Below are 27,371 nucleotides of genomic sequence, written 5' to 3' on the forward strand. Positions count from 1 at the left end.
AAGGGAATTAAGATAGTAGTCTTTGAAAAATTTATGCTTTTTTGCACAAGTTGGTTGAGTCATACCTCTGGTTTCCGTGGCAATATAAGCAGAAGCATTATCCGGCAACTGATTCAATATAAGTGAAGACAAATAATATACTGTTTTACTCCGAAAAACTTTGTATTGATGTTTTTCGGATCTTATTTCTATGCCTTTATATTCATTAATGCAGGGTTTATAGCATTCATCTTTACAGCCTTTTGTGGCATGCTATGTATGTGTTCTGTTTCAGTTACATAGCCTAAACAGAAGTATTTAATTAATACGTGATCATAGCACAAGCATTGTATGTATAAAGAATCACTAACTAAAATAATAAAATCAGTTAGTGTAATACAGATAGAGAAATATTGTAGATGTCATTTTGGGTTCCAAATTTTACAAGGCAAAATTTTTATATAAAATCATAGTCGATAGTTATATTGTTATCATCTTAAAAGATAACCAATTAGCTATTGCTCGAGTTGTTAAATATCCCCTCATAAAAATGTTCCAGACAAATTCATTGGTCGTATCTGAAATCTATTTTATGATATGAAAGTGCATGACTGTAACAATATTGTGGACATCGCACAAGGAGTACCACTTACTTTCAGGCATTTGTTACAATATTCTGTTGGATTTCTACATGTATTGGATTTAACAGGGATGTTGAGACACTATAATTGATTAATCTGAGATTGAAGATGAGGAGCATACTGTCTGTCTTTCTGTCCCTTTGTCCATATGTCAGAACTGAACTGTAAGAAATTCTCCAGAGACTTCATAAAAGTTTGCTTGGGATTGTCTCTTGGGTCATCTTGAGATTTTCTCTTGGGTCATGAAGTCTTTTACTTAGATAAATTATACATTCTGCCTAGTGACAGAGTATTGGGGACATTCAGGTGCAGTTACTACATTTTTCAGTATATAACAATGGAGTCTCTGTTTATCATATTTAATATTAATTCTGTCAGACAATTGATAATGCTGAGTTTGTTAGCAGGTCATGCATAATGAAATAGATATCCTATGGCAAATATTAATTGTAATCATCCATAATTTTTTTTATGAAAGTATGATAATTGATGTCACATTTGGACAAAGGAAATAGTTTCAGAAATAGGGATTAATTTTTGTTGAGGATTGTTTACTTTTGAATGGGGTTCTTGTACAAACAATTTTTAACCAATACATCATTTTTTATTTGCTTAGTAATCTCTATACACAGGGGTAAAAAATATCAAAATATTTGCACTCCTCTAAAAAAAATATATTGATGGACTCATTAAGAAAACGCTAATGTGACTTGATTATAGTCTTGATTTTTTATTTAAGAAGCTGTACATCTGTTTGCAATGAATGTCAGACCAGATGCAGATGGCTGTCAGCAAGGAAGTAACACCCTGACCCCAAGTGCTGTGGTTTAGTCCACGTGGCTGTTCCTTCTTACAAGGATCTCTTCCGCAGTAACTCCTTTGTAGCAGACATATAGCATTGTTAGATTTGATTGAACTTGTCTGGCACCCCATTCTGAGTGTCCAAACTCATTGTAATCAGGTTCCTGAAAAACTCTTGTAAAGAGGGGTTTTTAAAGAATAAAGAAATCCCAGATATTGATTCTGGATCATTCACTTTTCCTTTTTTTTTTTTGGCAATGATACAAGGGTAGGCTTGTGGTCATTTACAAAGATTGCCCCATAAAATGAATGTATACTAATGACCAAACATAAACAAAAATGCCTGCCAAAGCATTTGATTAAATCAAGAAGGATAACTTATCTCCATATGAGTCAAATGAGAAATGTTTTGTCAGTTGTTGCAAAAAAGTATGTTCTTGATAAAATTCATTCAAAACACATCATTTTACCACCTCTTATCATGGATTATCACAGCTTAAATTTGTAGGTTGCCAGAGAGCACACAGATTTTTTGCTGGGAGAAGAATTATATATAATGTATCATTTCTGGATCTTATTGTAATGTAAGATGGGTTTGGTGTATTTTCTTGAATGGAAAGACTATATTTGTGAAGCACAGTGGGAAGTTGTCGTAGAAGTGATTAAGATTTGTTATTTTAAGATTGGGTGAACTATGGTGAAAAGGTTAGGGTTTGTTTTCTTGAGAAGAAAATTCTTTTCAATTACCTGAAATAACTTTGGTGTGGTTGCTGCTGGATCGAGTCAACAGCCAGGTCAGCCATCAAAAAATATAATTTTTATGAAAATGAATTTTTCCATTTCGGCACAATTAAAACTTGGAATGTAACTCAGCAGCAGAAGCTAGAGTACAGTGCAAAGATCGATATCTTGGTTTGTCAAAACACTCATTTCACTAATTAGAAATATTCTATTGTTTAATTTGACGTAATAATTAATTTGATTTGTAGGTCACACAATGTCACTCAGGTGACCTATGCATTTGGTTCCCTTTTGTTGTCATTCATTGTGTGTTAAAATTTGCACATTTTCAAGTTTCTTGATCAACAAGATTTGGTACAAAACTTCTTTGGGATAGAAGGAACCTAAATTGTGAATTTCATAACTTTTGCACTTCATGGGTCATAGGAGCTGAGGGCAAATTCATATACCTTAATATTGACCTTTGACCTGTTTCCACTTTGTAGTAATCCGGGGGGGGGGGGGGGGGGGGGGAGGGGGGGGGCATCAGTGTTTCACAGACAGATTGTGTTAATTTGATCATTTGGTACAACCATATTAAGCCTCTGGTGTTTTTTAAAGAATAAACCAGTAACTATGCATACGCAGTGCACTCCTTGGCTAGAATTTTGCAAATTAAAGAAAACTTTTTACTTTCTAATCCAATCGTCATTGCAGTTATCTGTCGATTTTTAAAGAAATGTCTCCAACAATCAAATCCAAGGAGTCTGTGACATCATTGAAATCAAGAATATTGTTAAAACCTGTTAATACATTCCCCATAATTTCCTTTACAAACAGAATTTCAAAGTCCTTGGGGATGAAAAGTTTTAAGAAGATATGAAATTGTCCATGCAGGGTCTTTTAATGCTGTTATGACAGTAAACTTTTGTCATATGATATGGTTAACTAGATGAATTGAAGGGGTGGTTAAGAGAGATAGATGTTTTTGCTTTCCATTCTTGATAATTAAAGCCTTTATATAGAGGTAAATTTGGTGGTTTCAAGGGTAGGAGTTATACTTTTTATTCTCTGTTTAATGATATATTGCATTTGATATAATTAGTTCACACTTTGTAGTGTCCTTGGGGTTCTAAGTTGAAATTTCCTGTGCTTGTACATATACCTATATTAAAGTAAAATTATCAAAATTTTATTTGATGTGTGAATTATTTGTTGGGTTGGAAACTTTCTTGTTTTGGTACAAGTCACAATCCATGTGTCTGTAACAAATCATGTCTGGGTTATTTGTGTACTCCTTGAATGACTTTAATCTTCATCATGATCTTGAATAGAGGTACCATGTCAACAGTGGTCAAAGGTCAAGGTCACATAATCCTGAGATTGTGTAAGAGTTAAGGTTTTGCTTTGGATGACTTCACACTTTTATGTTACTGCTCATGATGTAAAAGTGTGTGTGTGTCCTGTAAGGTCATGCTGCCTAGGTCAAGTTCTAGTGATGTGTTGAAATATTAACCACACTATTACAAGGGACAGAAAGCTTTTGTGTTTCAAATGATTGCAAAATTATGTACAAGCTTTTGTTAAGCATGTCACCAAGGTCAAGGTTATGTGTTATATCTGAGTGTAACATTGACTTTGTTTGAAAAGGGAAACATCAGTTTTGTTATAAGAAAACAAAACACCTAGTAAATTCATTTGAACTCTATACATTTGTACATAACTTGTTTTTACAATACATCTTTTCTGTTTGACAGATTCGGTGAAGAGCTGGAGGTACATGGCATCAGTTTTTCTTCTCCTCTTACTTACTTACAAAGGCAAGTGATATTTTATACTATAGAAATGAATTATTATAAAGTTATATATGTCATGTCAAAAGAGAGAAATCTGGTGGTGATACATGCAAGTGCATGGTACAAATTTAGACCTGTTCACCAGGAAGGTTCTTTATGCCACCCCATGTCAAGTATATTTATTTGTACTATCTTATCTAGGAGTTCCAAAGTGAGACTTGAACTATAATAGAAAAACAAGTTTTCTTACCCTTCGATATCTCATTATCAGCATACCAGATGACAACTCCAGCATCACACACCTGTTTCAACTGAGAATTCACAACCATTACATTTTTTTTTTTAAATTTCATTGTATTATATTGCATTAGGCAATACATTTTTAAGTTCATATGTGACAATTTTGCTGTTTTCTTTTTTCTTTCTTAAACTATTCTCTACTCCCTGATAAGAAGAGGTTGTATGATTTCCAAAAATAGGTTTAAATTTTATATTGTAGTACTATACTTTGTATATCGGCCTGGTTAGCTCAGTAGTAAGGCAGGGGTCCCCGAATTCAGTCTCTAAATTTTCCCTTCTTTGCTAAAATAACTTAGAAATGTCCATCTATAACAGGAACTATCAAAATATGCCAACTCTAAAACAGACCAATATTTTCTTGTAAAAACAAGACAGGGTGCAAGTGAGTTGTACCTGAAATATCACCCCAAAAAAAAATACATTACTGAGAAATATCACATCTGATCTTAATGTGGTTTTAACTTGAATATCACCTCTACCTACAGAATATAATGCAGTGTTTGATTTATTTTTGGGGATTAATTCAAATTTATTATTTATTGTTCCATCATTTTAATGTTACAAAACTTCAGGCTACACTCTTTCCTTAAAAATCCTTTGAACTAAGATACAAAGATCTTCCACTTTGCATGCAAGTACCACTGAATTAGTTGCACAAGCATTGTATTATGTGGCAGACATCAAAACACAAATTTTCTCAAGACCAACGGTTTATGAAGTCATTAAATTTGTACATAACAGCTTGTCTTGGAAATATGATCACATCTGTTGATAATAGGTATCTTGTATGGTGAGTCAACGGATTTTTAATCAACATTAATTTCAGTTGTTAAAAATGTTTCTTGCTCCGTGACGGCAAAAAAAAAATCAATGTGAATGAAACGCATTCGGGTATTTATGATGATTTTATCCAGTTATGAGCTCAGTAGAGACCAGTGTAGAGTATTGCTTATGCTCTAGGGCATCAGATGCTGAAAATCATTCCCCAGGTAGAAAAATTGTTACAAAAATGACACTAATAATAATGGTTTGATATCTGCGACAAGAAAGTTTTTTGCACATTATGTGGATGACAGTAATTGAATTAGGTGTCAGAATGCCACGCTGTAGTATAAAAGTATGTTTGCCAGATTTACGAGTTCATCATTACAAATCTGACATGTTAGTATAACTGATTATGATGGTTACATATGCAAATCAGGAATGGGGCTTCATATATCACTAGGCTGCAGAGAAACTACTGATTATGGTATTGAAACAGAAAAGTAGAAAAGCATGGACGTTAGACTTAGGATTGAAACCTAGGACCTATATGAATCTCTTGTTTGGTGCTCACGGTCTGATTGGTGGGTTTTTTTCAAGGTCAATATAGATACACAATTAACGGAATGAAGTTTCTGGATTATTACATGAAATAAACCACCCAAAGTCCAGTCCAAGGATGACTTCTTTTGTGATAAGGTTGATAGTTACCAAATTTTTAACTTCTTGAGAATTTAGTCTAACCTTTTTTTTTCAAAGCGGCCTCTTCTTGAATGTTCGTTTTCAGTCTTGCCAGACAATTTGATTTAATTATGGTCACTTCAGTGGCAATTGGTTTGGTCCAGAATGTGGTTTTTTTTTTAAGCCTGTCAAATATGGGATGAATTATGGTATCGCATTGTCCGTCCGTCTGTCCGGACCTTGTAGGCAAAATGAACTGTAATATACAGGATCTTACAACTTGGTGCATTTGATCACCATGATGAGAGGAAGATCGATGCCTATGTTTTTCAACATCAAAGATCAAGGTCGCAGTATTAGCTAATAGGAAAACCTTATAGGCAGAATTCAGACCACACTATTAGGGCTAGGACTATCAAACTTGGTACACATACTCCTCATGCCAAGTGCAGAACACCTTTTATTCTTCAAGGTCAAGGTCGTAGTATCATTTATTAGGAAAACCTTGTAGGTAGAATACAGACCAAACCCTTGCGGCTAGGACCGTCAAACTTTATACACATACACCTTATGCCAAGCAGAGGAAGCCTATTGTTTCTCAAGGTCAAAGGTCTAGGTCACAGTATCACTTAGAAGAAAAACCTTGTTTTCGATACAGATACAGATAGTGCCCTGAAATCTAGTCACAAGCTGCTTCTCGGAGGAATATAAGTTCCTTTTGCATTCAGCTGAATTGGTGCACCATGATCTACTTTAGGGGTAAAAGTAGGTCAAACAGTTTTCCAGATTTTTTTCATTATGAATACAGGTATTGCCCTAAATTTTGTCACAACCTCCCTCTCAGAGAAGTACATCATCAGTTCACAATTCAACGTGATTGGTGCACCATGACCTACTTTAGAGCTGAAAGTAGGTCAAATAGTTTTCTGGACTTTTTCTCATCATGGATACAGATATTGCACTGAAGGTCTATCGGGCGTATATTGTACTGTTTGCGTGTACCGTTTGCAGTATTCTTGTTACATTTGGACCATTGCAATGAAACTCGATGAACTTAATACACAGCAAATCTCCAGCTTTGCAATTGTCCTAATTATGATGGATATTTTGTTTGAATTGATGGTCAAGAGGAATAAGTATGGTACAAGTGATAATCTTGTTGTAGTGTGTTCAAATCAGGATGTAACCTTACTCTATGTTATAACATCATTTCTCAAAGGTATAGTGGACACATCAGATGGAATTTCTGTCAAAAAATATTTACAACTAGCATCTGTTACACTTCCTAAATCAATGTATTTACTTATAGAGAAATTATAACAACTTCCATTTAGGGCAAATTAATTTTGACAGAGCAAGATACATATTGGTTCAAGTATTGTGTCGTCTTGCTGTTTATAATGCTATTTTGATAGTGAAACAATAAATCCCATGATCAATGACTTTAGAGTGACTTGGGATTTAAGGTTAGGGTCACAATCGTTTGGAAGAGATAAAAAATTTCAAAAGTCTGTATAAAGAGCAAAAATCAATGCCATTTCTTTGAAAATTAGATTATTTTAGATCATCATTAGTGTTTCAGCTATAGTTGTAAGAAATAGGACACCTTTCTTATATTCATTTTATGTATCTCTTACCTGTTAAAGGTATTTTATCCATATGGTGTTGTACATTGCAGTTTGTGAGCATCAGATGATTTCAAGGGGGGGGGGGGGGGGGGTATATATACTCATGCAGTTAACATTTCTTTACTACCTATAGATTTCCGAAGTAAATTTTACTTCCTTTCTTCATTATATTGCTCCATTGAAGAACTTTGCTCTCCATGTAAAATATTGGATTTGTTTCTAAGTATTATATTGTGATTGGTAATAAATTTTGTAAATTTTACATTAGGATAGTGCAAATGAAGCTTTCAGGTTTGTTAGAATCTGCAGCAATTTTGCACTATACAGGGGGTCTCATATTTTTTATAGACATGATTAACGAGATATTGTCAAGCGCATGTGTTGATCTATGATCTGCATCCTGTTTCTCAGTAATCCATCTCTACATCAAAATCTTCATTTTTATTACAAAACCAGCTCCAGGGAAAAACTGCATAACGGCTTTGCGAATTTTTTGTGGGGAGACTGTTTCATTGCGAGGGTTTCAATATACACTGTGCAGGTATCAACTTTAATTGAGTTTATTTGAACTTAACAGTATTAGATGTTATGCCTCATTTCCTTTTCATTCAGCCTGTTGTTGAAAAATTGAAATGAGTTCTTTTTATTTTCATTTTTTGGAAATAAAGCAGATGCAGTACTGAAATTGTCTTGGCTGTGGTTTCTTAAGATGTAATACGATGTGGTTTCTCTTTCCATCTCTCATAATTACTCAGCTTAACTAATTAAATAGTAACAAAAGTACCTAATATAGAGAAGTATTCATTACCAAAGTATAATTTTTGTCAGGTTAAATGTCCATTATTATGGTTATTTGAAAGGGGAAACTAGAAGGTAATTTGATATTTCCAACAGATGTGGATAAATCGTAAAAAGGAAACAAATTGAAGATGACAAATGATTCACAAAAGACACATTCTATAGTATGTAACAGCTGGGCTGATCTTACTGTGTCACATACCCGCTGGCGGGATCCACTGATGTCCAACAGCATATGACTGGGGGTCCCTGTGCTTTATGGCTCCAAACCACAGTGATAAACCATGATGTCCATAGAATTTGATTATGATGGAGTGTTTATAAACTGGTCAGCATAACTACAACATTGCTGCTGACAGCTAATGAGCCCCTGTGTAAGTGTTGGTTCATGCTGAGGATAGCATCTGTCTAGACCTTAAGGTTTGGTCAGAATGGAGTGCTCTCATATTTCAATGCATGGGTCTTTTACAGTACAGGGAGGTGGATACAGGACCACCTTAGAAGAGGTTTTAATGTTTGAACTTTGTCTTCTGTTATCTTTTGTTAAACACAGATAATATTCCATTTTGTTTTGTTTATATTTTCTGGAGCCATTTACAAGATTCCCTTGTCTTTTCTTTATGAATCAGAAATTTCTTATAGATATCTGCTGGGAAAAAGTACATTAATTTAGAAGCTTTGGGAACAAGTACTTTCATAACGTTTGCAGTGGAACACTCCTTAAATATGTTAGGTCTATTCTGAAAGGCAACAAGACAAACACAATTTTGTTGGAAATAAATGGAACATTTTGATGATAAACTCTGTAGGTGTAGAAATATTTGTAGTTTGTTCACAGCAAGACCCTTTCTTCTCTCTATGTTTACATCAAACAAGCTTAAACATTATTATTTTAACATCATTTTCAGATGTTATGCACCCTGAATATTTTTAGACATTAAGTTTTTCTTATGTTTGTCTGTCTATGGCAAAAAACAATATTTCGTGAACGTATTATCCTTGCCTTTTCAACAGTACCTTCTTTAATGATCTTGACTTTGACCCTTGATCCGCTTGTTGAAAACATTAACCTAATGAGAGGGCTTGATAAAGTCTTTCCAATGCCTTGTCAAACAACCTTATGACCTTGGCTTTAACCTTTGAACTTGCTTATCAAAATGCCAAGGACTTTTGAATTATAAGGAAAAGGTCTTCAATATTTAGTGAGTGTAATCCTTATGATTAGACCTTTTTAATGGAACATGTGATAGAAATGGATTTCCATGTTGCATTGTGCAATACTGGGGTAGAATTAAGTGTACACTGTTCCTTTTAAAAATCAATTAACAATTAACAAATAGTAATATTTATTTCAACACTCTAGATCTTAATTATAACCCCCCACCACCCAACAAAGTTTAGGGGGGTATATTGAAATCACCTTGTCCGTCCTTGGATATAATTTGTCCAGAGCGTATCTTTAACACTGGAACAGATTTGATTAAAACTTTTTGTTTGTATTTTATATGAACAATGAAGTTGTACACCTGCTATTTTGATTTATTCCTACAAGTTAGAGCCTTAATGGTTAACATCCCTACACTTCTTAAATACCTTAGACTCTTGCGTCCGAACGCCATTTTTCATTGTAGAAACTGACTGAATTTTGGTCGGATGGATTTCTAAGCAAAAATTAATCTATTGGTACCTAAATATTTCATTACCATTAAAAACTTTTGTCTAATCGACTGAATTATAATATCCCTTGGAAATGCTAATATTGCATGCATTTAATGCCATTTGAATCAGTACACAAGATTTAAAATTGTTATGATTTGATGTAAGAAAACTGTTTCGGATCAATTTTCCAGAAAACAAAAGTACTTCCTATAGTATTGCAAAATTTCATCAAAAACATTTATTTTTTTTAATCGGAGAATACTTTTCAAATCTATGATGTCAGTCCAAGAAATTCATCCGTATCTTTATTATTGCTACTTTTCTGAAAATATCCTGGCCTCTGCTGGGCTCCATTTTCATTTTGTAACTTGTTTTACTTTCTGTATTTTTAACTTAACCACCTTCATCTTGTATGTTGGCTTTCATTTCATTTTCAAAATGATCAATTAAGTGCTAAGAATTCATATCAGCTGGCAGGAGTAATTTTGATTGAGATTTTTTTAACATTTGAGGAAATTATGGATATTTTTTCCCAGTTATAGGGGTTGGGGAGGGGTGTTATGTTGTCATTGTCCAGAGTATATATCTTAAAAACATTTACTCTTCAATGAACATAATCCAGCGTGCCCTGCAGGGGGTATTTGTCCCATTAGGACAGTTATAGTTTTCATTAGGCATAATCTGTATTATAATTTCTACATTAGAATTAATTTTAAATCCATTTGTCGGAGATAATGAGCCATTCTAGGTGTAATCCTTTAAGTTATAAAATGATTGATTCTTAATTGTATCTATTGTTTGATTTAGTCTATTGAAAGGTTCATCATAGAGCAGATTGTAAAGAAAATTTTCTCCTCAGCTTCATAGTGGTAAAAACGCATTCAAGAGATGATGATTTCACCAGTTGCCATTTTTATGTTAGAAATTCATGCACCAGTGAAGACAGACTGGTTACTTCAGCAATAGGTTTTTCAAGTTCCCAGCATGCCGTTTGATAGAAATGTGTAATAGCAGCAAGTTGTCTAGGTATCAAAGCCAAATGTCTACACCAGGTAAAGCAGTGATTGGAATCAAAATCTCCACAGGATATCTAAGAAATATGCTGCTATAAATTCAAGTTCTTGGGGAGTTAGTGTTGGTTGGAAGAAAAGCAAGGCTTCTTGGTTTCCACCATCAACCCAGTTGACCCTAATTAAGAGGTCTGATTTGCTATATTGATGGCTTGATTTTCACATTACCTTTCATGTTGGATAGTTCCTCTCCTGTCTTTTGCAAAATATATTTGTAAATTTATAGCCCCTGCGATTAATAAAGTGTAAGCAGTAAATGGGAATTCTAAGAGGGCAGAAATAAAAATTGATTTGTTGCTCTCACATTTTCATTGAAATGTTGGTCATAAATACAAGAATGGGCTTGTTTGTGTGTCTTCCATTAAAACTCAGTTTAAATCATATTCCAGGCTTCTAACATTTGAGATATTACATACAGATGATCATAAACTATGAAAGAGGCTGCTGAGGTAACCCTTATAAACAGACAAGGAAAAGACCTTACCATGAAAAAAAAGAGAACAGCAATCTCATTATCACACATACTACAAGAGAGTTATTCAGAGCTAATTGTGATCATTATAAAGAAGTGGAGTGTGCCCTACAAACACTAGAAAGATTGCTCATGTCTATGACTGCCTTGGTCTCTCACCTTTGCCCTATCCTGACAAGTTGGAGAGGTGATGAGAGGATGGTGAGATTGACTGTCGATTGTATTTTGACAGTCTAGGTTGAAGCTTTAGAGTGTCTGCCAAGGAGAAATGACAGATAGGAAACAACCTGTGTTTTCCCCCCTCTTCCTCTCTCTAGCTTATAACTAGGAATCTCTCATGAAACATTTCAAAAAATTTCACATAATTTACGGTAAGAGAAACTTGGCACAAAGACACCTATGTTCTTGATGCAGTAATGACTTTTTCACACTTCATAAATATCTAGGAGCACAAAATTACAGTAAAAGCTCATTTTGAAAGCTTGTCTAATAAAAGTGTGCATGTTGCTTTACAATTATGTTACATATCCAAGACAGGAAAAGCAATAATGCTCTCTTATCAGACTTATTATTTTGGATTGTTTACTCTCAATCCAGATTTAAGTGCAGTGAATAAATTTCAATGAAAAGTTTCTCTGTTGTGTTGCCAGAATTTAATTTGGGGAGATATTCTGAAGTATAATGAAAACATTCTGTGAAAATGTTTCAATTTGCAATAGATGCATGGTTCAAATCTGTCAGCAAAGGACAAGCAGGATGCACCTTACAGACTTCAAACATGCATGCACGATGCAGAACCATTGAGAGCCATCATGTACTTGATGCATCTATTCCTACATGCCACCTACAAGTATGATAAACTCTTCTTCTTGACAAAATCCTTGTTTAGCTGAAACATATACACACAGTGCTCCTTGCCCTCCCAGGGGTAAGAGCTTTGAAAGTTTTCATCATGTTGCCATGGCTGAAAATGCAGATATTGCTTGTATCCAAAGAAAACCTTTCTTGTGAAAAGATTGCAGTGAGAGATGTTACCAAAGAAGTTTGTTTTGTTCTGCCTCTGTGACTAGCAAAGACCCATTCTCATAACAAAATATGTCTTGTCAATCATACTTTGTGGAATGGTTACTCAGACATAGGCATTTCATTTGGGCCGACTATTAGCAGGCAATTGGCACATTCTTCAGAATCCCATGGAATGGCAGACTGTTTTATGGTCTTAGCAGATCTTTTGTAATAGTTCAAAGGCATGCAAAATGGACATGCCTTCCCAATTTTCATGAAGCATTATAATTTATTTTTTGAACAGACATGCTTCTGAAATTATTGTTTTTGAAAAAAGTTTGACAGTATGAGGATTTTCGTAATGCAGTTATGTTTTTGAAGTGTTACATTTGAGAGAGAGAAAAAAACATAGCAGTTTCCCTTGTAATTTTCAAGTGACTTTTTTGTCCTAGTCTGGCTTTTGTATTTTTGAGTACAATGACATTAAGCCTGAGGGAGTTTGCTGAGTATTATGCAAGGAGAGTGCATGCCTCCACACAAAGTGCAGGCATTGGGGAGCATTAGAAACAGAACTGGTTGTCATATTTGATCAGATTGAAGGGGGTTTCTTTTTTGTTGAATGATGTGGAAGGTAGCCTTGGGTTTGTCATTCAGGGTGATGTTCATATTTTAGTTGGATCCATTCTGTCAAACCAGCTACCATTTTTGCCTTTTTCTTGGAGCCAAGATTTCCGCAAGACTTTGTAAAAAAGCGAAGTTATATCTCAGCTCGCAAACTTGTCTGATTTTATGGACTTCTGTTCAAATTGATGGGTTCCATAGGCATAATGATGCACAGAGGTTTCAGGGGTAAATTTTGAGAAAAGCGGTAAATGATTCCATGTATTAATCAGTCAGACATGCCCTGCTATCAATATCATCTAGAAAACCACAGACAGATCATGGAGCATATTACCTGATGAAAAAGGAAATTTTTTAGATGTTTTCAAGAAGAAGAAAAAAAGAGATACATGGCAAAAAACTTGACAATGCTGTTTTCTTATCTGAGAAATGTGGCAATATGCTTATAGATCATACAATGTGGTTGGGCATCTTTCATGGTAAAAGATGTTGTTTTCCAAAACACCTTTGGTATAACAATAATGAATATAAAACATATATTTGATTGTTGCCAATTTAAGTGTTACAAGCTCTGACCACAGACTGACCTCTTATATACAACTTGTCCATATTTTCATCATTTATACAGGCTGAACCCTTAAGTCTCATCCCTTTTAGGTCACCTGAGGTGACCTATTGCAATTTATCTGCATCCGTCATCCTGTGTCTTGTGTTGACAACTACCATTCCAATTCTTCTCAAATTTTGTATGCAGCAACATTTGGACAAGGGGGACATAAATTGTAAATTCCAGGACTCCTGCACCCCTGAGGCCTTAGGAGTGGGGCAAAAACTGCCAAAAATTGACCAATTTTCAAAAAGAAATTCTCTTCTCTACCAAAGACCCCCAAGGTAAAATTCTTACCCCAGGGTAGGGCCAAACTTGGTATATTGTGTATATATGGGCAAAACATTCAAATAATATCTTCTTTAATGCTATTGATACTAAATTGAAACTAAATAGATAGTTAGAAGGAGTTGGTTGTCCTTTTCCAAGTTATGTTTTTTTTTCAAATGGAAGAATGCCAAAATGTAGATTCAAATTTGATACTCAAAATCTTGGGCCATTTATTAATACGATTAAACATAATGTAAATAAAGGAACACAGGCAATGTATTTATGTATTTACTCAATATATAAATAAACACATTTTAAACAAATTAAATTCAAAATGGTTATTATGTATAAAACATACTTTAGATTCATCAGGATACAGCAATATTTTCATGTCCAAGAACCCGATTAATAAAAAGTGGTTAAATGAAAATGTGAAACTTAAATTGTTTGACCAATTTTAGCAAACCTGGAAATTTGATTTCTCAAATTCCCCAAAGGGATTAAACTATAGAATATTTAAAGAAAACTTTGGTTTTGAAGATTATTTAGATAGATACCAAAGACATACAGAATAACTTATTGTTGATTTAGAACTTGTAATTATAAATTAGTGATAGAAACTGGTAGATGGCAAAATGTTGAAAGAAAATGCAAATGACTTAGGAGATGAGTTTTATTATAGTTTAGTTTGTCCACACTTACATTTGTACAGAAATCATTTTATTGATTTGGAAAACAGAACAAATGTTAATATTATTAAATACAAAAGTATGTTCCAATCTAAAAATACTATCACTTTGAAAAAAGTATGTAAATTTATCACTTATATCAACACTTTGATTATTTAACTTTCATGTGCTAGTCCACCAGAATATGTACATTGCATCATGTACATGTTCTTTATGAATGGTATATATGCATAGATGTACGTATATGTGTGTATGTATGTATATGTTTTGTTTTTTCTTTCTTCTTTTTTCCTTTTCTCTTTTGTTCTACTTTGAATACTGACTTTGTGTATTGTATACTGTAGTATTTGTATTTCTCTATACCTTTTGTACATTGGTTTATGAGAATAAATCATCATCATCCAAAAGTGTAAATTTTATTATCCTAGGGGACAGGCCTGGGGTAATGGTAATGTAATGCAGCCAATTTCAGTGTAATGGGGGTGTAAAGTGTAATGGGCCATTTTTGCATTACAAGTAATGATAATGTAATGCATTTCTTGTAGAAAATATACTGCAATGCACATTACATTTACATTACTTCATATATTGGATGTTTGGGGGTTTAGATTAATTCATTATATTAGTGACTGACTTTTAGACCTTATGAACAAAAAGATCAACTTCATGTATATTGTCTTTAAGAGTTAATAGTATTTAATGAACAACATTTTAGTTCTAATACCTAGGGTATTAGTAAGTCAACACTTCAATGTGTTTCCTAACATTGATGAATATTTTGTGTGCTTATGTGACTGTATACTTAAAATTCATAAATCATTATAAAGAAATAATTTTTCTGCCATACTTCTTTATTAATATCAGTATGTTTTGTAATGTGTAATGTAATGTAATGCACCCTCTCAAGTAATGTATAATGTTTTACATTAAAAAATAGGAGTAATGATAATTAATGATAATGTAAAATTTTCTAAGTAATGGTAATGTAATGCATTACATTGCTTTGTAATTGACCCCAGGCCTGTAAGGGGGTAAGAGGTTGATTCCAATGTGGAGCCAAAATTATTATAGTGATCAATGACTTTTTCATTTGAAAGACTTCTTTAAGTTTGCTGATACAGTGTAAAAACTATTTGCATATTTAGGAAAAGCAGAAAAGGATGTACCAGAATTGCGAATTTTGCACCACCAGGCCATGGTTTTCACTCTAGAACGATCGAGTTCCAATAGGTCATATTGTGTTAATGTATATATTATATAAAGCATTCCATCAGTATAGGACTTTAAGGGCATTCAAGTTACAAGAACACATCTTGTTTTATACATTTGCTGAACATTATAATTTAGCTTAAATATTCAGAACAGGAATTTCTTTTCCGAGATTTTGTAGCCCTTGGGACTAATAAGTGATACTTTTAACTAGTACTCAGGTGACTGATAAACCCTTTCGGCCTCTTTGTTTTTGGTGTGTGTTTTTTCACCACCATCTCTGTAACAGCTAATTTGATGGTTTTTCATGAGAAAAAGACACATTTTAAATATTTTTATTGAATAGTTTCATTTTTATTTAAAATGTTATGATTCCCAAACAGTAAAAATAAAGTTAGAATCAACAGATTTTTCTTGCAACTAGAAATTTGTTTAAACTGGAACCTGATTTATCACCTAAACATTGTGTCTGGATGTTTATTGAGGGCCTCATCTAATCAGTGATAATGGGGAAGTTGACCAAAATGTTTAAAGTTTGGTCCATAAATATTGTCAGGTGTTTGCAAAAACTGGAAATTTCTTGCAGCTGCCAGAAAACCTGTAATTGTTTGCACTGGTTTGAAGTTAATTTCAGAGTGTTAAATAAAACAATCTTACCTTGTATATATCACGTCTGTGCACCAGAAAACTAATATGGCTGAAGATGGAAATGAAATCCTGAAAGCTTGTGCAGACAAAAATCTGCATACAGTTAATTGTTCCTTGTAAAAGAAAATCAGAAAGTTGGGAAACAAAGGAAGTAGTATGAGATGTAGTACTCCTAGCCCTACCACCACCACCCCCACCACCACCACCACCACCATCCCCATCCCAAATCCTGTTGATTCTGACATTTGTTTCATTACAAGTTTGGTAGAAGAGAACTAACTCTGTTAGAAAAATCCGAGATGTAAGAGTTATCTTTCATTGAATGTCTTGCACATCTTGCTTTTAATGTACAACACCAACTGCTTTTATTAACCTGCATAATTTTGTTATGAAATGCAATTAAAATTCTAAAATATTTTTTCATTGCTCAAGAAAATAGTTACTGTGATTGCATTTTAAAACATTTTGAATGTGTAATGAACATTGTATTTTCTAAGGGTAAAGTAAATTTTGTTGGGCTGTTCTTAATTCAATATGGTCCTGCAGGCAAAAACCAGGCTGTCCTCAGCTTGATTGGTGACACCTGAAACTTTACACTTCTTTATCATGCAGAGGAAGAAATTGGACACTGTTTTCAATTAAGGCCTTATTTGATTTAATCCTGAAAGTTCCTGTCTGGCACTATGTTGCATAGTATTTTTTGAAAGGAATGATGGAGCTGTTTGAAAGCTGCAAACAATCTGAGAAGATTTAGTAGACTGGTTTGTAATCATTAAACAAATAACAAGAGCTAGCTTACATCTGTTTTCCAACACAAATATTGAGATTTTGCTTAAATAATTTTATTTACATTTTGCTTAGTACTGGGTAAATGGTTATAGAAACTCATATTTAAAAAACAGAATACCTGAAATATGTGGAAATTTTTAACTCCTCTGTTTGAAAAAAACCCAACAAATTCATTGTGGAATCTTATTACCTTATTAGCATAGCATTGACATTAGTTTTAAGATAAGGAGAACTTTTAGAGGACATTCTTCTTCATCGAATGAGGTATTTTGACAAGGAATCGGAAATGAGCTTGGAAAATAAAAATGCAAAGTGAAGAGAAGTAATCTTTTCTACCCTTTGCCTGGGGTTTTAGTGCCACGCGGTCACAATTTTCTTTTTTTCATCAATTTTTTTCTCTCACCACATTCCATACAAAGCTGAAGAGTTCTGCTTATTTGCCTTTGGAAAATGAATACTTTTGTATGACACAATATTGTTTGTGTTTCTTGTAGTAGGAATTAGTTTAAGCTCTATATTTATAAATTTGTCGATGAAATCTATTTTTCTTTGTTATATTAATGATGTTCAATGCCAAGGAAATGTTGACTTTCGTAATCTTTATGAGAACTCTGTGTCATACAGTTGTTGTTTTTACGATGAGGTCACCCTGTAGCTTCTGAAGAAATCTGTTTATATTCTGTTCTTATATTCAGACTTCTTTGTAATATGAAAGCTTTGGTATTCTTTAATTTGTCAGAAAATTTATCAATACCTTGCAAATCCAACTTAATAGTGAAGAGACAATGAATTTTTTGCCACAAACTGTTGTCTGTCGACAGTAATCGTACACCTTGATATTGATAATTGTGGGGTAGATTGCGAGGCTCAGAAAATGTGGTTGACTGTGGACTGCTCCTGACCTTTTTGTTTGTACTTTTGCGATGCACTTTGTTGCGGTTCAGTTAGAGTACGTTGTAATACTGACTTACAGATTCACGTACAAGCCCCGTAAAACCACAGCTTCTTTCTACAAGAAAAGGAGAAAGTTGGTTAATGACTGAGAGAAGCAATCAAGTTGGTTATTTCAAGCGAAAGAGCACAAAATTTGAAGTCAGATTATAATCTCTGCAATCATAGGGATAGCTTAAAATTCAACCAAAAGTTTAAGGGATTGTTGTCTATCATTGAAATATAGATACCAGTGAGTTGTTCTTTGTAGTTTCTCTGTTTTAAAGATATTTTAATTTGTATGTCATTAGAAGTTTTTGCTGGTGAAGTAAGTAGAGTATAGATGAAATCTGTCATTGTGCAGAATTTTTGCCCCATTTGATAATCATTATAATGATGGATCACTCCGTCTGGCAGTCCTTATGACTTGCTGTGTGTTCCTGACTTTTCATGTAATGCTTATGAATGTAGTTCCTGAATTTTTATGTTCTTGGAGAAAATAAATCAATTTAAACCTGAGCTTCATCATTCAGTATTTATAGAAGGTTCGTGAACAATTGGTATAAATCTCTCCAGTCTTCTTAGAAAATAAATTTCTTATTTCAGGTTTGGATAGAAACTGGATAATCTTATCAGGGAACACATAAACAAAAAAGCTCTCCATTGCAGATAGTTTCCATGTTTCTCGTTTTCTTTCTTTCATTGCATTTCTGGTTGTATAATATATTCTATTTTGCTTATCTTCTCTTGGCAAAGCAATTTCCTTAATTGCAGTCACATTTCAACTTTATTGCTAGCCTTAAGTCTTTTAGAATAATAAAACATAGAGAGGTTTTCCGATTCCTGAAACCAAACCACCTCCCAATCCATAAAAGAAATTAAGAGACATCCGGGCAAGGTAGATATCTTTGTAATCAGTTGTCTGTCACTGAAATGGGCTGCTTGGATAGATCTAGATACACTAATTGGACATCACCAACAAATTTATGTGACCTGGCCTAATGATTGTCAAGTTTGATATTAATTATCTTTTATGCAAGAGAGCTTCTGTTTTCACATTTGAGTCGTCATTGATTTTCAGCATCTGCAACATTCAAAAATTGCAGATTTTCTGTAACATTCTTTAATCTTGCCTGTAAACAACAGTAACCAGACCTAGGATACATTTTAAGAGTTGATGGTGGAATGTTTGCCAAAGGGTAGAAGAATTGCTGATCACCACAAGATGAGAGGGGAAAATTTATCAACATGAAAGAAGAGGTGAAATGAAGAGAAGAAAAATGAAATAATTATATGTAATTAACAACAAGAAAATTCCAGCAGACAGTGTACAAATTATCAAATACGTAACTTCTGCATCGCTACTTTAATTGCCATATTCTGTCACTTGAAATTACATTTTCCATTATTTAAGTGATGAAAATTATGACTAGATGTGATCTTTGTGTCTGTTGATTAAATAACCTTTCAACAACACCTAACTGAGGCATGTGGGGGATCAGCGACCCCAGTGATGATAGCTAACAGCAATCAGAAACAGCCCAAAACAATCAGACTTATGTGTAGCACAATAACATCTTACATATCTTACTGAAAGGAGAAAGTGGGCTGAAGTGACACTAAAAGGCTGGATGCAGTGTACGATGAGATAAGTTGACTTTGAAAAGCACACATGTATAATTATATACAGATTTTTAACTCTCCTTAGAATCCCACTTTTGATTGTTGACTGCTAAAACAGGCAGGCATACTTTGTACTGTGTAACGACTGCTAAAACAGGCAGGCATACTTTATACTGTATAACTACTGCTAAAACAGGCAGGCATACTTTGTACTGTGTAACTACTGCTAAAACAGGCAGGCATACTTTGTACTGTGTAACTACTGCTAAAATAGGCAGACATGCTTTGTACTGTGCAACTACTGCTAAAACAGGCAGGCATACTTTATACTGTATAACTATTGCTAAAACAGGCAGACATACTTTGTACTGTGTAACTACTGCTAAAACAGGCAGACATACTTTGTACTGTGTAACTACTGCTAAAACAGGCAGACATACTTTGTACTGTGCAACTATCTGTAATTTTGGTCTTTTTACATTCACTATGTCCTAACTGGGTCTTTGCCATCATCTGTTTGCTGTATCTGGTCTAGACCATCTTCTCTTGAGACTACCTAGATCTATGATATGGAGCTTATGGAATTGTTGATTTATGACCTTCTATTCAAATATCTATAACTTATTCTTATTGTGATTCCTTTGCAATCATATTCATTTTGCCTCAAGTGACAGAAAATTGTTTGACAGTGATTAAAGTGTCTGGATGACATAGGTACAAATTATTTGTAGTTAAAATGTTTGGCATCTTCTTGGATCACAACTTTCATGGTTCATTTTATTTTCCTTGGGACAAATGATTAGCCACATTGTAAAGATCCATCTTCCTTTAACGTGTCATAATCGGATGAAGACTCCGAGATGATTCGGAAAACATTTTCTCCTCTAGTACCAGCTTGTTGTTGAAGAGTTAGAAGCCCTATAAGGACTCCCAAGGCATCTAGACTGAAAATTCATTTATGAAAAATAATGAGAATCCCGAATCGATCTCCATGACTCAGTTAGCTGACACAGTTTTATGGCTTTGTGTACACCTTCTTCATGATGGAATGATGGACCCCATGATGGTCTTCTGAAAAGAATTAGTTTACTTAAGGAATGACAGGCACAAAAGTGGAGAAAATTGCCTCCAGATAGAGGCAGGGGCTTTTTGTTTGAGCGCAATTAATACAAAGCCACATCAATCATATCCACATCTTCCCTTCTCCTAGTTGCTGTAATTTACACTTTTTAAGAAACATGGGTGATAATTTTGTCCAAATAAATCATCTGAATTATGAATTTAGACATTGAGATGTCATTTTGATTTGATACAGATTCTGTGCTCATCCTGATGTTTCATGTAATGAATCTGACCATTAACTGAAGGAGTAAAACACTAATATTATACGCTGTCTTTTATTTTCATGGTAGTCTAACTTTTGTGGTTCTCGTAGTGTGGACATTTTCCCGAGAATCTAAATTCTTCCTTTACAGAGTGAACCAAGATGAGTGTCTCTATATAGATAGACAGCCACATAGATACAGTAAAACATGTCTAGATAGATACAGTAAAACATGTCTAGATAGACAGCCACATAGATACAGTAAACATGTCTAGATAGACAGCCACATAGATACAGTAAACATGTCTAGATAGATACAGTAAAACATGTCTAGATAGATACAGTAAAACATGTCTAGATAGACAGCCACATAGATACAGTAAACATGTCTAGATAGATACAGTAAAACATGTCTAGATAGACAGCCACATAGATACAGTAAAACATGTCTAGATAGACAGCCACATAGATACAGTAAAACATGTCTAGATAGACAGCCACATAGATACAGTAAAACATGTCTAGGTAGACAGCCACATAGATACAGTAAAACATGTCTAGATAGATACAGTAAAACATGTATAGATAGATACAGTAAAACATGTCTAGATAGACAGCCACATAGACACAGTAAACATGTCTAGATAGACAGCCACATAGATACAGTAAACATGTCTAGATAGACAGCCACATAGATACAGTAAAACATGTCTAGATAGACAGTCACATAGATACAGTAAAACATGTCTAGATAGACAGCCACATAGATACAGTAAAACATGTCTAGATAGATTAGATAGACAGCCACATAGATACAGTAAACATGTCTAGATAGATACAGTAAAACATGTCTAGATAGACAGCCACGTAGATACAGTAAATATGTCTAGATAGACAGCCACATTGATACAGTAAAACATGTCTAGATAGATACAATAAAACATGTCTAGATAGACAGCCACATAGATACAGTAAAACATGTCTAGATAGACAGTCACATAGATACAGTAAAACATGTTTAGATAGACAGCCACATAGATACAGTAAAACATGTCTAGATAGACAGCCACGTAGATACAGTAAATATGTCTAGATAGACAGCCACGTAGATACAGTAAATATGTCTAGATAGACAACCACATAGATACAGTAAAACACGCTTATCATGAATTCATGCTTATTGCAAAGTGATATTTATTCCCATATATGAGATAAATAACAAAAATTTTATTGGATATAATGATGCTTGGTTATAACGAACTATTTTTCGCTGGTTTGCTGTATAACCATGTATTACTGTAGATAGATGGTCACTTTTGCCCCAGCCCAGGGTTGAACTCGTGACCTGCAAAACCAACCTTTTAGTAGCGTGTGATACCGCTAAGGTAGATCACTTGACCGTCTAGGCAAGTTAGATAGATTTGCTTTCAATGATGATGGAATTCTTACTACTGTGTCGCATGCTACATGGTCATTGAGAAAGGAAAGGAGATACAGTTGTTTGATATAGATTTAAGAGAATTATACACAATACACACTGCATTAGAAATATTTATTATGCCAAGCTTACATTTAACTCTTAACTAAACACAACTGCCCAAGGTGAGGAAAATCACTTCTTTACTTAAGGCTTCTAGGAAGGTTTGATTTCACATGTGAAGAGTTCAACCCTGGATAGGGCAGAAGTGGTCATCCATATATATAGCAAATTTCTCTGAGCTCTATACTCAACCGTTAAATGAAAACTTAAAAGACCTGCTTCATTTTTTCAAACTCTCATTTACTACATGAACATGCTATTATTTCTCAAACCATGATAATTTGACCCCATAAAAATTTGTAATTTTACAGTACATGCTCCTAACTTTCGAACATTTGTCACACAAAATTTATATACCAGTATGTCTATAGAAAGACTTCATTAGCTAGATGTACTGAATATTTTGGTAAGAAATCTTATTATAGTCAATTTATTTCAAATTGTAGTGTCAAGCCAAATCCACAAAGACCTGGCGAAGTCTGGAGGCGACAATGTGGGCGATGACTCTTACTACTACAATAGCCGTCCTATGACAGACAGTCAACAACAGTAAGTTATTGAAATTTTAATCATCCAACTGCCCCAGCAGTTCATGTCATTTACTGGCCTCCTATTGGTCAAATTATTCAAATCCTGCCTAAATCAGTTGTGGAACTGAGAAGGTAAGTACTATTGTCTGTGTCTGAAATGGTAACTCCAAGCTTCTGGATTCAGTCAGTTACTGTAGTTGATAATGGTACAGGGCCTTTCCTAGACCTTGCATGCCCAAATTAAGCACTCCCAAGTCCGTGAGGATGATAAGTCCTGTGACAGTCGATGCGCTAGCTACCAAACCTTATAATTCCCTAAACACACAATCTTGATGATGTATATAGTTGAACGAAGTGCCACTTTATTTCTTGAAGTGGAAGTCATAAAAGAGTGTGCAGAACTCAACTTCATTAAAAAGGAGGGACAAATATCTATCAAAATAGTAAAACAACACAGATTTACTTAATTCCATACGTATGAATTTGTTTATATCTTGTTAAATAGAGTTTGAGAATTGGATAAAGCAATTACGATTGTGTTAGGGAGAAAATCTATTAATTTAGCTGTTCTGGTACTTGAATTGGCCCTTAGAATGTACTTACGTTATTACAAACAGGTTCTATTTTAAGAGAAAAAATGCATAAAGAATTACTTGGTACTCAAAGGATGGGACTTTCTCCAGCACATGTTGTCAGACACAGCATTGTTTTGCTCTTTAGATGGCATATGAGAGAGAGAGAGAAAGAGAGAGAGAGAGAGAGAGAGAGAAATGAGGTTTGAAATGTTTTAATGGGTCTACCAAATCATGTTTCACTTAAATATCTGAAGGATATTATGACTGTGACTTTTAGTATGAAGATAATGTCTTATATGTATGTATAAGAATAATAGAACAATTGTACCTTGTTAGATAATGTACCTGTATTGGAATAAGTGAATTCAGTAATATGAAATATTAAAGTAAAGTCATGTTCATACATTTTTAGAGCCAATTAAACTAGAACAGATTAATTTCAGTATCTCGAACATAGGTATGTCCCCTACCCTTGACAGTTGATGCAAGTCTATGATCCTGACCGTGTTTATCATGCAAATGATTTGAAAATTTCGAATGTATCAATCATAGTACGTGTAGTTTCGAACACTCCTGCTATTTTCGTATTATTTTCTCAGTCATAAGAGATATATTTACACCTGGTTTATGTTGAAGCCCTGTAAATTTTCCTGGTCTGCTGAACACAACTGCTTGTCAGGTGGTTGCTTTTCACGCCCGATTTGCCTAGTGTATCTCTGAGTCTGTGGAGGTTAGCCTGTATGTAGCAATTTTTTGCTGCAGGTTGATCTGATATCATTTCTCTAATTTTACAGAAAACATGGTCTCTCAATTATTACTTCATTTCCAAAGGAATATTTCACAATTTGTGCCATAATATTTATTGTATTGCTCCAACACATAAAGTGATTGATTTTTCTATCCAAACAGATTGTAGATTGGTAAAAAACAATCTTGTTGATTTTGAAATAAAAAGATAATATAATGAATTATTTTCTATGTTAGAAATGGGAAACCTGTAAAAAAAAAGTTTTCAGAGGATTGATTTTTCATTAGCAAGCAGAAAATCCATTAGACTCTGGGGCAATGTTTCCCTGCTTCTATTACCCATCTGACTGACAAGTATTAGAGATTATAATTATAAGCAAAGTATGAGGTTGTTATCAAATCAACTTCTATTGATTAAACAATTCCCTGTTTAAAATGTATAAATATTCACAATATGTGTGCTTAATTCTCCTGATTATAGAACAAAGATTCTTTATGAAGAGGAAAGTGACCTTACTCTATGTGAAACACGAAGATGAAGACTTGAGGATAATTTAAATTTTGCCTCATGTGACAAAAATTCCATTTTTAATGCAAAATCATTAGAATGAAAATTACATTCCCTGCTGGACTTGAACTCCCGATCTAGAGATTGCCAGTGTATTTGCTTTAATCCACTGAGCTAAACAGGCAATGAATTTTAACAAGACAAATAATATATTCATAATTATACCCCCCGCAACAAGTTGTGGGGGGGTATACTGGAATCGGGTTGTCCGTCTGTCTGTCCATCCATCCGTCCGTCTGTAGACGCAATGGTTTCCGGGCTCTAAAGCATTATCCTTTCCACCTACCGTCACCATATCATACATATGGACTACCCATGGGATGAAGATGTTCCCTATCGATTTTGGGGTCAAAAGGTCAAAGGTCACGCACACTGGACATCGAAGTAGCAATATGGTTTCCGGGCTCTAAAGCGTTATCCTTTCCACCTACAGTCACCATATCATACATATGGACTACCCATGGGATGAAGATGTTCCCTATCGATTTTGGGGTCAAAAGGTCAAAGGTCACGCGCACTGGACATCGAAGTAGCAATATGGTTTCCGGGCTCTAAAGCGTTATCCTTTCCACCTACAGTCACCATATCATACATATGGACTACCCATCGGATGAAGATGTTCCCTATCGATTTTGGGGTCCAAAGGTCAAGCACACTGGACATCGAAGTAGCAATATGGTTTCCGGGCTCTAAAACGTTATCCTTTCCACCTACAGTCACCATATCATACATATGGACTACCCATGGGATGAAGATGTTCCCTATCGATTTTGGGGTCAAAAGGTCAAAGGTCAAGTGCACTGGACATCGAAGTAGCAATATGGTTTCCGGGCTCTAAAGCGTTATCCTTTCCACCTACAGTCACCATATCATACATATGGACTACCCATGGGATGAAGATGTTCCCTATCGATTTTGGGGTCCAAAGGTCAAGCACACTGGACATCGAAGTAGCAATATGGTTTCCGGGCTCTAAAACGTTATCCTTTCCACCTACAGTCACCATATCATACATATGGACTACCCATGGGATGAAGATGTTCCCTATCGATTTTAAGGTCAAAGGTCAAGTGCACTGGACATCGAAGTAGCAATATGGTTTCCGGGCTCTAAAGCGTTATCCTTTCCACCTACAGTCACCATATCATATATATGGACTACCCATGGGATGAAGATGTTCCCTATTGATTTTTGTGTCAAAAGGTCAAAGGTCAAGCACACTGGACATCGAAGTAGCAATATGGTTTCCGGGCTCTAAAGCGTTATCCTTTCCACCTACAGTCACCATATCATACATATGGACTACCCATGGGATGAATATGTTCCCTATCGATTTTGGGGTCAAAAGGTCAAAGGTCACACGCACTGGACATCGATGTAGCAATATGGTTCGGTTTGTCATGCCATTTGTTTTTTACACTCAGAAAAGAGGTAGTTTATACCTATTACCAACACCCTTTGGGAGATTGGGGTAAGCGGGGGGTATTCTTAGTGAGCATTGCTCACAGTACCTCTTGTTTTATTTTTGATTAAACTATGGCCTCCATTTGAAAAATATTTGTTAGTGTGTTATCCCTCTTTAAGGTTGCTTGTTCTTATCCCCTTACAGTTAACTATTCCTCCTTAAGGCTGCTTGTTCTTATTCCCTTACAGTTAACTATCCCTCCTTAAGGCTGCTTGTTCTTATTCCCTTACAGTTAGCTATCCCTCCTTAAGGCTGCTTGGAGTTAACTATACTGGTACAGTTTGAAGATAGTACTGGCTTGAAGTAGTGTATACAGCTTTGAATTCACACATGGTTATTTTCACAAAGCAACTTTTAGTCTCGGGCTGTTCTTCACTGCAGTTGAAATTTAATAATTTTTAGCCTCGAGCAAAAATAACCAAATTTAATCTGTAGCAAAAATAAGGCTGTATACAGTAATTTTCACCACTAGGTTGTATACCTTTGCTCTGAGAAATTTCATGATAGAAATGTACATGAAATATGCATCTAATTAACCATTAATCTCACTTCACTTTTTGTTGTGATGGGTAGTTGAAGAGGAGCTGATAAATTGTCAACAATTTGGAGATAAGATTGACAAGAAAAATGTATTATGCCATTGGTTCTGTAATTGAAAACTTGAGAGAGGTCATGCCTTGTGCTTGCTGCTGGAGCTCTTTTACACATAATGATGCCTGTAAATTAGTGTGAGTAGTCATCATATAGAACATATGGAAGTTAGGTACTGGAAGCTAGCATTTGGTGACAGTTTTCAGCTCCAGAAGATCTTGACCTCTTGTGATGGTCTCTGTACATATCTATGCAAAAAATCAAATGCATTTATCCAAAAGTGCTAGCAGTAGTGCAAAGTTGTCACAGGTATATGATAAGTGAACAGACCAT

General features: G+C 34.6%; 1 protein-coding gene across 8 annotated transcripts in view; it reads left to right on the forward strand.

Moving 5' to 3' along the window:
- LOC125671561 (inactive tyrosine-protein kinase transmembrane receptor ROR1-like) overlaps nucleotides 1-27,371 on the forward strand; it is a 124,137-nt gene that overhangs the window by 57,279 nt on the left and 39,487 nt on the right. For all 8 annotated transcript variants that reach the window (XM_056162496.1, XM_048907339.2, XM_048907344.2 and 5 more), the window contains 2 exons: nucleotides 3,899-3,961; nucleotides 23,009-23,111. In XM_056162496.1, coding sequence (XP_056018471.1) covers nucleotides 3,899-3,961; nucleotides 23,009-23,111 — 166 coding nt within the window. The remainder of the gene's footprint in view (nucleotides 1-3,898; nucleotides 3,962-23,008; nucleotides 23,112-27,371) is intronic.

This window comes from Ostrea edulis, chromosome 4 (genome assembly GCF_947568905.1).
Source record: "Ostrea edulis chromosome 4, xbOstEdul1.1, whole genome shotgun sequence".
Classification (NCBI taxonomy): domain Eukaryota; kingdom Metazoa; phylum Mollusca; class Bivalvia; order Ostreida; family Ostreidae; genus Ostrea; species Ostrea edulis.